Below are 13,284 nucleotides of genomic sequence, written 5' to 3'. Positions count from 1 at the left end.
TGTATCTGGTTAGCCAGTCAATAGTATTGCTTAACCTGGGTAAGCATAAAAAATTCAGATATGTTTCTTCATAATATCTGGAGAGAAGTCTTTTTCAATACTATTTTCGACATAGTTCAGAATGGAACAGTAAACAAGCATCCCAGTAATCTAAGCTATCACAATACACTCTCAAGTGAGGAAAATGTATACTGAACAAGAAATCCTAGAACAAGGGAAGTGTCAGGACTAACTCACCTATTCCCTCAATTTATGGGTAAATGAATACTGGCAAGAACAAATACGGCAATTCTATGATTCAAGAAGGTTTTATTTGCTTCCTTTTTAAAATCTATCATTAGAGGGTAGAAAGTTCTTTGGATAATAACCTCAAATGAATTCCGCAACAATATCCAATATTCAGAAAAGAAACAAACTTAAGCCATAATGGCACTGGTCATACCATAGATGCTTCAACCACTAAATAGCTTCAAATGCTGTGGCTCACTGAGAGTGAAAAAGTGGGGTTCCTTATAAGATTCTGAATGCTAATAAAACTATCTTTGACCTATTTCAATGTGACGATTCAATTAGAACTCGAGGTTATTCTCATAAGCATTTAAGAAAACGAGTAGACATTAGACTGAGAAATAAGTTCTTTACCAATTTAGTTGTGAGCTCATAGAACTCATTCACTGAGAATACTATTACCTCTACCATTGTGGATGTGTTCAAACTGTCAGCAGACAGGGAGTGGCTTAACCAACTATGATGTACATTTGGGATATCATAGATGAGTCAGTATAACCTCTACCATTGTGGATGTGTTCAAATTGTCAGCAGGCAGGGAGTGGCTTAACCAACTATGATGTACCATTTGGGATATCACAGATGAGTCAGTATAAACTCTACCATTGTGGATGTGTTCAAATTGTCAGCAGACAGGGAGTGGCTTAACCAACTATGATGTACCATTTGGGATATCACAGATGAGTCAGTATAACCTCTACCATTGTGGATGTGTTCAAATTGTCAGCAGACAGGGAGTGGCTTAACCAACTATGATGTACCATTTGGGATATCACAGATGAGTCAGTATAAACTCTACCATTGTGGATGTGTTCAAATTGTCAGCAGACAGGGAGTGGCTTAACCAACTATGATGTATCATTTGGGATATCACAGATGAGTCAGTATAAACTCTACCATTGTGGATGTGTTCAAATTGTCAGCAGACAGGGAGTGGCTTAACCAACTATGATGTACCATTTAGGATATCACAGATGAGTCAGATCACTACAACTGAAATCGGCGGATATAGAATTATTCCTGTTACTAGCAATGTTGAGATTTCTGGATATTAACCACTCTCAAACTTTCGGCAATTTGTCATTGTACTTCTACTTATTGTTTGCTGAGAGTTGATTTGCTGCCATGATGCTACAGTGCTTTAGAAAAGATTCTTGAAGTGTCCCCTTGTATAAGTCTTTGGATCCAATTTCACAATATTGGGAACAACACTAGATTTTACTTGATTTTAGCATTTAGAGGCTGAGGTGTTTCATGTATATTATCCACCAAAAAATATACAAGATAAAATCAATTAATAACTGGACAGATGAAAACAATAACCATTGTTCTTTTGGCTGCAACTTATTCTCCGTGTGAAAGTTGTTGCCATAGGTACTCACAATCACAGACTTAACTTGATCATTGTTTTTTCTCTATACATCCCTGCTGTTAACTTTTCTTGGCAACTCAAATAGATGTGTTAGAAGCGCAAAAACTGTTACCATTGAATTTTAACAGCAATTAATTTTTGTAGTTTTGTTACAACAATAGAACTTGAAAAAAGCCAATATTATTTAATTTCCAGTATATTTTATTTTTAGGATGCATTGGTTTACTGGCCCTATAGCAGATGCTATTGCCCAAGCAAGGTCAACCAAATCCTATTTTGTTGTCTATGTTAAAGGTAATTCTAATGTATGTTTTTACTCAACCTATTTGTGCTTTAGATCACTACCTGTGCAATGCAGACCCTTGGTCAGCATGCAAAATTTTTTTTCTAAGTTTTTTTTCATTTCTGCTTTAACTATCCTTCTCTAACTGCTATTGACTAAAGCTGTCTAAGGGCAACGAAGCTGTATATGCTACTTGTCCGTCCCAGTAGGTTTGAAGCGTCACAATTTGCCCTCTCATATGAAGTCTTAATTCCTTTAAATCTTTTCTTATTAGCTTCCCACCTCATTCAGAGAATGGTCCTATTTTTGTTTGGCTCCAGATTGTTGTGCAAACAGCATAATCTTTTGCAGTATATCATCCTTCATCCTATAGAAAGTGGGAACAAACCACAATTTTTTTTTTTTTACACACTTTACATTGTTCTACATATGGTCAGTCAAACAACTGCATAAACTGTCCTTGGACAATTCCGTGAGTATAGCTTCGGGATTTTGATTGGGGGAGGACCTAGAGAGGGTCCACGTCCAGGAGTCAGGGGGTATGGGATGCCCTTCAAGGGAGGGGGGGTTGGAAAACAAAACCCAAAGGACAAACGTAAAGATGGCATGTGTCCACCCTTATTCTTCATTAGTAAGTTATTCTCTAGCGGTAACAAAGAAAAGTTACCACATAGCAAAGTCGCTACTGGGTTAATTTCAAACATTAGATAATACATAATAAACAGCAGACAAACCTGAAATTAAGTACTGTTGCTCAGCTTTTACTTAAGTTGTCAGTAATTAGTTGTTCTAGCTAGACGATTGTAGTGTAGTGCAAACAAGCTTTTGGGTAGCGAAGGTGAATTTTGTATATGCTTGGCTTTTTTCTGTCAGATTTGCCACTAATTGTGCAGTGCCTATCCCCCCTCCATTCCCCCCAACCCCCACACCCAGCACAGGATGTTTAATATTGCAGTTAAACCAAATACTGTTCTAACAGCCCTGTATCTAGCATCATTCAGTTGCATGCAATTTTGAAGAGATTTTATTGAACCATACACTTACTATATCTGTTTTATTGAAAAAATTGTACTTTTTATTAAATTGATTTGCTAGAGGGTTGACTGAACCAGTGAACCTATAGTAATAACCACCGCTGGAACTAAGAACTACCCACAAACGGTGAATTTATATGAGATCTTTTATACACTACATGAGTTTTCTTTACTTATATTAAACTGTATGAAACTATTACTAGAATTTGGTTAGCCTAAAGGAATTGCTAACAAAGTAGCTAGTAAAGAAAGAATTTTACTTGTCAATTTTCCATTTATCAGTTAGGGGTATAGGCCCCTATGAATAAATTTCTAAAAATATATTTTCGTCTGTTTCCCTTTAAACATAATATTCAAATAAATAAATAACAGTAATATCAATAGGCCATTTAAAAAAAATTATTGATTTTAGTTTCCCCATTGGAAATTGGTATTCTAATTAATAAATAACATTAATATCAGTGGGCAACATAAAAGCAAAAGAAAAAAAAAAGAAAAACGGGAAAAGTCAAAGTCTTCATTACAGATTCTTAAAATACGTTCTGAGACTATACTGGCTATGCATGACGTATGAAAACAAGAAAGTAAATATTGAATGAAAAAAGAAAAATCAAATAGGTGAAAAACAAGGATTTTGTCAGCCAGTAGCAAAATTTGAAGATGAAAATCAAGCAAATATTTCGACAAGGACCTTCGCCAAGTCGTCCTCAGTGCTAAAAAAAAGAAGAAAAGAGGAGAAAGGAGTGTCTTTTCTCCTCTCGTAGAGTTCACTTAAGAAGATTAGATTTTGTTGTTTTTTGTTTTTTTTTCTCTTTCTTATTTTTTTGTTTATTTGCTTGATTTTCATCGTCATTTTTTTATACTGGCTTAAAAAAACCTCGTTTTTCACCTATCTGATTTTTCTCTTTTCATTTGTTATTTTATTTCTTGTTTTCATAGATTCTTACAATATACTGTAACTTACAATACACACTTAATCTTGTAATTAAAAAAAATCAATGTTTTGGCTCTGTATTACACAGACCAGCCATAAAAAATGTACCTGTCTGCCTTTGTGTACGCTATGTTCATTTACCACTTTATCAAGGTTAATTTCTACTTCTCTTTCATTTTCCAACAGTTAAAGTAGAGACAACTTAACTTGTCCTTTGGTGTTGTTGCATTAAGTCTTCATCCATCGAAGGCAAAAAAAGGATTTTCCACACGGCACAGAGTTCATAACAATAGTAAAGCACAATTTGAATACAACAAATGTTAGAGGGAGCGCACATTTCAAGCGTTTTCAGCAAACATAGGATGAAACGTTTTTCAGCATAATCTATCTAGAATGTTTTCAAAAGCCAGCATATAGTATTCAGAAATCAATAGAAATCAATTGATGAAAAATTTATATTATTGATTTCATTTATTTTCTGAGTGAAAGGAACTAAAGCTCTTGCTACTCCTTTTGTTTGAGAAGTATTATTTTGCCTTTTCATATAAATCTATTGCGTGGTTAGAGTTTCTGGAATTTCCCTTTCCTGAACCCAATGTTTCCTAACACTTCTAGCCCCCTCAGGGAAGGGGGCCAAGCATCTAATTGGTTATCAGAAGCTGATATTCCTATTGTTGTATCTCCAATATCCAATGATGATAGCCTGAATGAAACCATGATTACTGTCTCTGAGCCACCAATCTCTGAAATTGACAACCTGCTAAATGAGGATTTTCAGACAGTAGGCAGAAAACAGAAACGAAAAAAACCTTCTATGAGTCCTCCTGAAATAATGGGACTCTCAAACCCAAATCCAGCTGTGGAGATAAAGGACAAATCCATTATCCTTTTTACTCCAACAGTAAAAGATCAATCTTTCTCTATCAAAAATATTACTAACATTAGAATGAATCTTTTCAAAACTTTTAGATGCAGCTTCACTGTGAATGTGAACAGAGATGGTTCACTAATGGTTATGTTTCTAGACAGAAATGAAGCCTACAAAGCCCTTAGCCTAAATAAAATTGGCAATATCCCTGTTACACCTGAATGGTGGAAACCAACCCTGAAAAATTCTCAGAAAATAGTACTGTACAACATACCATTGGAACTGTCAAATGACGACTTGAAAGATGGCCTTATGAACAATAAGGGGGAAATGCTGGAGGTTCTGGATGTTCATCGTATGGGCAAACTAGATTCTAAGGGAACAAGAAGTAGTAAGAGTGTCCTCTTTATCTTACCTGCTAGTTCCCAATTTGACTCAGTATTCCTTTTTGGTCAGCATAAAGCTCATAAAATATACCAAGAAAAACCTCTTCAATGCTCAAAATGTTTTAAGCTTGGTCACTCATCTAAGTATTGTTCTTCTTCTGTGCCAGGGTGCCCTAATTGCCTTGGTAATCACTCCTTGTCTACAGAAAGTAGATGCACTGAAGTGCCTAAATGTACAAACTGTGATGGTAGACATCAATCAACAGATCACAATTCATGTCCTAAATATGTTCAACGACATAAGTTTTAAAGATTGCTCTTCAAGAAAATGTTCCTTTCCCAATAGCTGCAATGGAGCTGGGCAAGCGGTCCAAAGTACCATCAGGTCCAAGAGTTAATGAGGCCAAAGAAGGGAATTTAGCCCTTCCTCAAAAACCCTGGCTACAGGTCCACAAGAACCACCCAAATCAGGCACTCATACCTCCTACTGAGACTTCTTACCCTCCATTGGCTAAGGAGCATCCCAAGGTGGCTGAAGCTAGTCCATCCCGCAACAATCCTAAAACTAAGCCTAAATCTTGGTCTGAAAGAGTGGCAGCTTTTCCTAATATTTCTAATCAAGCCATAACTATGCAAGATAGAGTTGGACCTCATATTACTAATTTAATTAAATATGTTGCATCAGTGGACCTAATATTACAATCAAATATGGCTAAAGATAAAAAAGCCAGCATAACAAAAGAAATTGCAGAATACTACTTTTCCAATTCTATTTTCAATGAAATAGGAACATAATTATCATCCATTCTCTCAAAATATCATGCATGTCACCTATTCAACCCTTCCTATGTTAACTAAGCTGCAGATCCTACAATGGAATTGCGGCTCTTTAAATTCAAATAAACTTGCTGATCTTATCCAATGTGCAAATGATAAGAGAATTGGAATTATTTGTCTACAAGAGACTAATCTTCATCAGTACAAGAAAATCAAAATGCCTGGGTACAAGTGCTACAGGAAGGATAGATCAACTAACAGAAAGGGAGGGGGTGTGGCAATTTTTGTTCATGTTTCAATCCAACACTCCCCTCAACCCTTAACTATCTACAGGGATGAAATAGATGTTGTAGGCATATTAATTACCTTAGCTAATGGTAACCATCTTGCCATAAAATCCTTTTATAATCCATGTGGGAGTAAGGACATCCAAAGTATCTTGGAAACAGAATTATCAGGTAATAATACCTTTATTTTTGGTGATTTTAATGCCCACAGTCCTCTCTGGAACAATCAGCAGGTAGCAACAAAGCAGGAAGAGGAATAGAGTACATATTGTCCAATTTTCCTGACACCTTGATTTTCACTCCATTTGACTTTCAGACCAGGTATAATATTTCTTCTAACTCTTTCTCAACTATAGATTTGCTTCTAGGTCCTTCTTCATATTATGATTTAGTTCAGATGGTAAAGGTGTCGTCTCTCCAATCTGATCATTGTGCAATTCTTACATCATTTCAAGATTTATGCTACACTCCCAAACCCTACGTCCCTACATTTATCAACTCCAAAGGTAATTGGTCCCTTTTTCGTGAGATATTAAATGAAGTAGATTTTTCCTTTGTTTCTCCTAATTATGATATTAATGCCATTGAGTCTAATTTGAGATCAATCCTGCTGGAGTCAGCTAAATCGGCAATTCCAATGACTAGGGTACGTTTTTACAATGGCTCCAAAAGACCCAAGAATTGGTGGAATGATGAGTGTAGGGTTGCAGTTCTGGCAAAAAGAAAGGCTCGTAAAATGTTTCAAAAGCACCCATCTCAGTCAACAGCAATCTTTTATAAGCAGTCATGTGCTAAGGTGAAACTAATTTGTAGGAGAGCTAAACAGAGTACATGGCTGAATTTCAGCTCAAGTATCAGTTTTAGAACCCCAATTTCAAAGGTCCATAATTTCATTAGCCAAGTAAATAGTGGAAAGCAGCCTAATGATGACCGTAGATATGATATCATTCAGGATGGATATCCAATTGTATCAGATAAAAAGAAGGCAGATCTGTTTACCAATGTTTTTAAAAACGATTGCTCAGATTTTCATCCCAGCCGACCTCCTTTTTGTAATCTCCCTCTTACCTGTTCTTATAAGGGTACTCTGATGAAACCTTTTTCCCAAGATGAATTTTGTATAGCACTTAATTCTCTTAACATCAAGTCTTCCCCAGGTTATGATGGTATTTATATGAAGTGGATTCTTGAGTCCCCAAAGGTGTTTCATACAGCCCTCTTAAGTCTTTATAATCTTATTTGGTCAAGTCAAAAGTTCCCAGATGCCTGGAAGATTGCTCAGGTATTCCCAGCTTTAAAACCTTCTTATTCATCTAATGATCTCAAGTCTTACCGTCCTATATCAGTATTACCTTCCTTTAGTAAAGTTCTGGAAAGGCTTGTCTTATCAAGAATTGAGTGGTTTTCTGAAGTCAACAATCTCTTTCCTAGTGAACAAACAGGTTTCAGAAAAGGACATAGCTCTTTAGATAACATTACCCGGCTAGAAATTGATGTTTGTAACTCCCTCAAAAAAAGACATGTCACAATGGCTGTTCTGTTTGACTGGTCGAATGCCTATGGAAATGTAGTCCACAATAAATGATTGGAAATCCTAATAAATCTTGACTTCCCGTATCCTTTTATAAGTTTTATAAAGTCTTTTCTAACTGATAGATATTTTTACGTTCAAGTAAATCAGTCTAGAAGTGAGCAATGCCCCATTACGAGAGGACTTCCTCAAGGTGCAATATTGAGTCCTCTTCTATTCAACTTGTATGTTTCTGAATTTCAAGTATCTCATGCATCATTTGGCCTTTATGCAGATGATTTGATCATTTGGAAGTCAGGAAGGGATATTAGCCTTCTTCAAAGCCTTATTCAACAGGATATAAGTCTAGTCCAGAGATTCTCTTTAGCATTTGGCTTCCCAATATCAATCAGTAAAACTAAAGCCATTATATTTACTAATGGTACTCTAGATCCTCCTAATCCACTGACAATTTTCTCAAGGGAGATCCCATATTGCAATTCAGTGAAGTTACTTGGTTTATTAATGGATTCTAAAATGCAGTGGCATGAACATATTAATTCTTTGAAATCTCTGATTATTCAGAGACTTTGTATTCTAAAAAGACTTGCTGGAAGTAAGTGGGGATGTCACCCAAAGATTATTTTGGATTTTTACAAATTATATATTCGTTCAAATATAGAATATGGGATTCAAATATTTTCAGCTCGTCCCCCATCCTCATTCAAAATCCTTGAATCTTTACAAAATTCTGCTATTCGAATAGCTTTGGGTGTGCATAAGCATACTCCTCTGTCAAAGTTAAGAACACTGTCGGGATTGGTGTCTCTAAGTGAAAGAGCATCTAGTCTAAGGATAAAGTATTTCTCGCAAATCCAGGCTTATGGAGCCAAGCATGCTGTATATGCACATACCTTTGCTGAGAAGTCAGCCTGTCCCAATGCCCATTCATCATGGAATCAGTTTCAACTGGAGGTCCCAAACTGGAATCAACATTCGCTTCATGCATATCCCTTTACTGAGTCCCCCCCCATGGGAAATGAGTCCTCCAAGCTGTCAAGTAGAACTTATCTCTATTAGTAAAGATTTGATTCCTAATTATGAGATCCAGACTATTTTGGCTGAACACATCTCAAAGGCTTACCCCAACTATAGAAAAATATATACTGATGGATCCGTCCAGAGGGAAAGAGCTGGAGCAGGAGCATGTATCCCATCCCTGAATTTGAATATTTATTCTCCTCTCCCATTGGGATCTTTTATCTTGTCTGCTGAATTATGTGCCATTCGCTTGGCCTTGGATGCTCTTATAAATTATAACATTGAATCTAAAAATATACTTTGTCTCTCCGACTCTAAATCAGCATTACTGCTGATCTAAAATATTAATAGAATTGCTAATGACAAAGATTTATATAATATTAGAAGACAGCTTCTTAATCTTAAGATCAAGGAAAATGAAGTTTATTTTCAACATGTTCCTAGTCATAAAGGTATAAAATATAATGATATGGCTGATTCTCTAGCAGCAAAGGCTTCCATGTTATCTCCTAGTCCTTCCTCTGACCTCAATTCACGAGATATTATCAGGCAAAGATCCAAAGTTAATCACAGTACATTAATGTTATCTCCATTTCATACAAGATTAAATAAAGTGCTATATTACCGGCTGAAATCAGGTGCCCTACTTCTAAATAGCTTGTTATTTAATTGGAAGCTACATCATTCCCCTTTATGCCGAATCTGCTTTTCAACAGAGGAAACAATCCAGCATATTTTATTTGATTGCCAGGCTCAGAGTGAGGAGACTGTTGCTCTTAAGCGTTTCTGCTCCTTGGCTAAGATTCCAAATACTTATACAGCTATCCTGGATTCTAACCTGCCATGGGAAATTGATCGTAAGATATTTAAGGCAGCAATTGATACCTTAAAGAAGAGAAATATTGTTTAATAAGGATTAAAGCTTGAAGAAGTCAATTTTTAATGGGACGCGATTTATCCATAGTTTTTGATTGTGCAGAAGAGAGCGGAATGAGTAGGAAGAGCCGTATTGGTACCGGCCGGCCTAGTGCCTTAAACTGCTGGGGACAGGTAGCTCAGGTACTCGCACTTCCCACAATCAATAACAGTGTATTATTGTTCATAATCGTATATATCCATTGTTCGCAGACTGGAGGAGAATAGTGCTTCCAGTAGCTAGTTTTTCTGAAGAAGAAGTCAAAGAGGTGAAAGGACTTGTTGTTAGTCCATATACCTCCCTACAATTTTTGGAACTGGAACTGGAACACACAAAGCCTTCACTCTCTTTGTTTCTTTCATTTGCGACTAGTATTGCACTTCAGTTGTCCAAAACATTCAAATTATTCTGCTTTGTGCTCCTTTTCAATCTCTGTATTTACAATGACAATAACTCGATATAATACTGCATTTTTGAAAAAACTTTTGCGCTCTCGCACATGGAACTGTTGTGCTGTAACAGTTTTTAGGGCAGTTTAGGATCCATGAAACTACAATTAACAAGCTAAATCAGAGGCGTGACTGAATATTTGGAAGAAAAACTCTTCTGATTAAAGGGACTGAAGAACGTCAACAATACTGTTCTTGACACTTTTTACCCCTTCACAAGTTATAGTTATGGACTATAGTGTTTTTGACAATGTGTTGCAGGGCATTAAAACTCATCTTATAAGGAGTAGGCCAGAGTAGAAGCTAAAATCTTCTTAATAAAATTTTTCAAGGCGTTGGCTTGTCCTCCAGCATTGTGGTCCGTCTATAAAATTTTTATCTAGAGCTGCCAGAATTCCTTCAAAGTCGTCCAACAAAGCTTACGTATGCAAAACTTAAATGGGAGACGCCCATCTCCGACATGAAAAGATTTGAAACTCTTCTGAAACTCCTCAAAAATTGTATGATATTTAGTTGACTTTAAATGAAATTTTAAATACATTGAAAAAAGAACGTGTTTCTAATTGAAGTCATTCAGCTGAAGCAGCTAATAAAAAAAAATGCGGAATTTCTCACACACGAAAAATTCCCCAGATTTAAAATAGTATTTATGTTTTTTCTTATTTAAAAGTATTCAAGACATAAAGTTATAAGTATTAGCTTACCCATCGGGCATTGTTTGACAGTGAATATCCTTAAAATTTGAATAATTATTTGGTAGTATTGCGGTAGAAAACTTGCAATAATTAAAACTTATCTGGGATACCGGTCGGAGGGGAAAATTGCCCCGTAGAGATTGGAAATTACTTATCGATTTGCATCTATGTTTAAATACAGTAAGTCTAGAAAAATTACATTTTTTTTTGCAGGAATCAGTTATGGGGGGGGGGTAAGTATTTCCATGTGGAGCCGTTTTTATGTCGAAAATTCTCTTCACCGAGTGAAGCTTGGTCTCCTGGTACTGCCTGTTAAAACTAATAATGATCGAAATGAGTAGGGGTTGATACCGTCAGGTATGACAAAGTTACAAAGCTGCCATTCGCGGAATTCGAAAGAATTACAAAATCTGCTGACACTTTGGCAGTGCAACTTCTGTTTTGGCAGCTTTTCTTTCAACAGAAAAGCATTTTTATATGTAAAAATGGTATTTTCAGTATAAGTCTGCAAACAAATTTGAAAACTGCCAAGTAGCATTGCTACTTTGCTACCTACTTTTTCCATGACGGGATACCGTTTATATGTGCCTAGAAAATTTCTTAATGTTAGAAAAATATATCTGCACTTCGGATTCACTATGTCCTACTTTCAAAGGCATTTCCTGTACTCTGCCTGATACAATGTCCTACAAGTAGCGCTAGTGTTCGGTGAAATACTACTAACTTCAGCAATAATTCTTAATACATTTATGTTAATTCTTATTTTTAGAGCTGGTGAAAAGAAATGTATAAAAAAGCGAAAATAGTGATAAATCAGCAGAGTATTATAAATGGAGTTAATTTGACATTTGCGTATTAGTATATGAAATCAAACGTATGGAATATGATATTATCAGTGTTTAAATGGCGTTTCATTTGCAAATAAGAGAATTTGAAGCACTAATGGAATTCTCCTAAGCTAAGCCTTTGAAAGGGGCCAGTTGAAGGATGAGTGTTTGACATCGTGGAAATGTTTAGCTGTCTAGGCCTTAGTTGGATCAGCGCTGTGGCTAGTTGCTGCTGCTATTAATCATACCTGAGTTCCAATTCTAATATGACAAAAGCTATGAAAATTACCTGGCTTCCAATTCTAATGTGAAAAAAGCTATGAAAATTACCTGACTTCCAATTCTAATATGACAAAGGCTTTGAAAATTACCTGACATCCAGGCCTGTCGCCCAACCTTAAGGCAGCAGGAATGGATCCCTTGGCTCAATTATGATAATAAGTTTGGCCTGTATTATCAAACAGTTGGAACCACGGCTAAAAGTGCTTTAAGATGCGTCTCTGGGGATTACTTCTGATATGTATTTTATCCCTTGGCAGCTGATTGTGCTACGCGGTTATGTCCGTTATATTTGCATGCTAAACACTGTTTGTTCGTCATCAACCAAGATGTTTGAATTCAAAATTATTGTGTCTGGGAATTTGATTTTACTAAATAAAAAAAAAATTATAACTTAAAAGTTTTAAGATTAAATGTTTTATTTTTTCCAAAATTTACACCAAATTTCTATTTTAGTTTCATTAAATGAACAATAAAACCAGTTTTTTCAACTGAACGTAAGAAGCAATATCAAAACTCAAAACGCAAAGAAATCATTCCTTAAAGTGGTTATCCCCTCCTCAATATCTTGCTCTTCACCCTAAAGTTTTTAGCACTTCTAAAAAAGCTCCCTATTCCAATTAAACGGCTCTTGTATTTCAGGAGTTGTTCTTAAAAAACTCAGACAAGCACTCTAACTTTTGTTCCAATGAGCAAGGTATTGATGGGGAGGGGTAGCCCCTTCATATGTGGAATAATTTCTGTTCATTTTATTTTTAATGTTGTACCTTACTTTCAGCCAAAAAACTTTAATATTGAATTTATGATCGAAATGTGGGTAATTTTGGCTCACCCTCCGTGAAAAACTCCTTCCCTCCACGGAGAACTCCTCCCTGGAAAGCTCTTGCCACGTAAAATACACCCTCCCTCCCTCCGTAAAAGTTTTTGCAGAAAGTTTAACCTGGTAAATTCTCCTTAGCATAGACTTTAAGTCCTAATCTTTTTTTTATCACTCCGAAAACCCCCCTTCCGTGGAAATTATTTCCCGGAAATCCAAACAAGCTGAAATTTCCCCTGGAACAAATCCACATGCAAAATTGAGTAGAAAGTAAAGAGAAAGTAAAACAAATAAAACGGATTTCGTATAGGGATTCTTTCAAATTCCCCAGTGTAAAATTCACTTGGAAATTTCACTCCAAAATTTCCATCCACATTGAAAATTAACCCCATGGAAACCAACCCCAAACACAAAATCCCCTACCCCCTCCTGAAAAATGTCTGTGTACTTTCCAATAACAAATGCTATAAGTAAACACTGGGCAAACTCTATAACTTAGACTTATCCCCAGGGTTTGGGGG

General features: G+C 36.0%; 1 protein-coding gene across 2 annotated transcripts in view; it reads left to right on the top strand.

The window, feature by feature from the left end:
* LOC136038159 (UBX domain-containing protein 4-like) overlaps nt 1-13,284 on the top strand; it is an 86,406-nt gene that overhangs the window by 15,828 nt on the left and 57,294 nt on the right. For both annotated transcript variants that reach the window (XM_065721217.1, XM_065721216.1), the window contains exon 2: nt 1,872-1,954. In XM_065721217.1, the coding sequence (XP_065577289.1) occupies nt 1,873-1,954 (82 nt within the window). In that variant the 5' untranslated portion in view covers nt 1,872. The remainder of the gene's footprint in view (nt 1-1,871; nt 1,955-13,284) is intronic.

This window comes from Artemia franciscana, chromosome 17 (assembly GCF_032884065.1).
Source record: "Artemia franciscana chromosome 17, ASM3288406v1, whole genome shotgun sequence".
Lineage (NCBI taxonomy): Eukaryota > Metazoa > Arthropoda > Branchiopoda > Anostraca > Artemiidae > Artemia > Artemia franciscana.
Note: the sequence above shows the minus strand (reverse complement) of the source record. Positions and strands in the feature narration are given on the sequence as shown.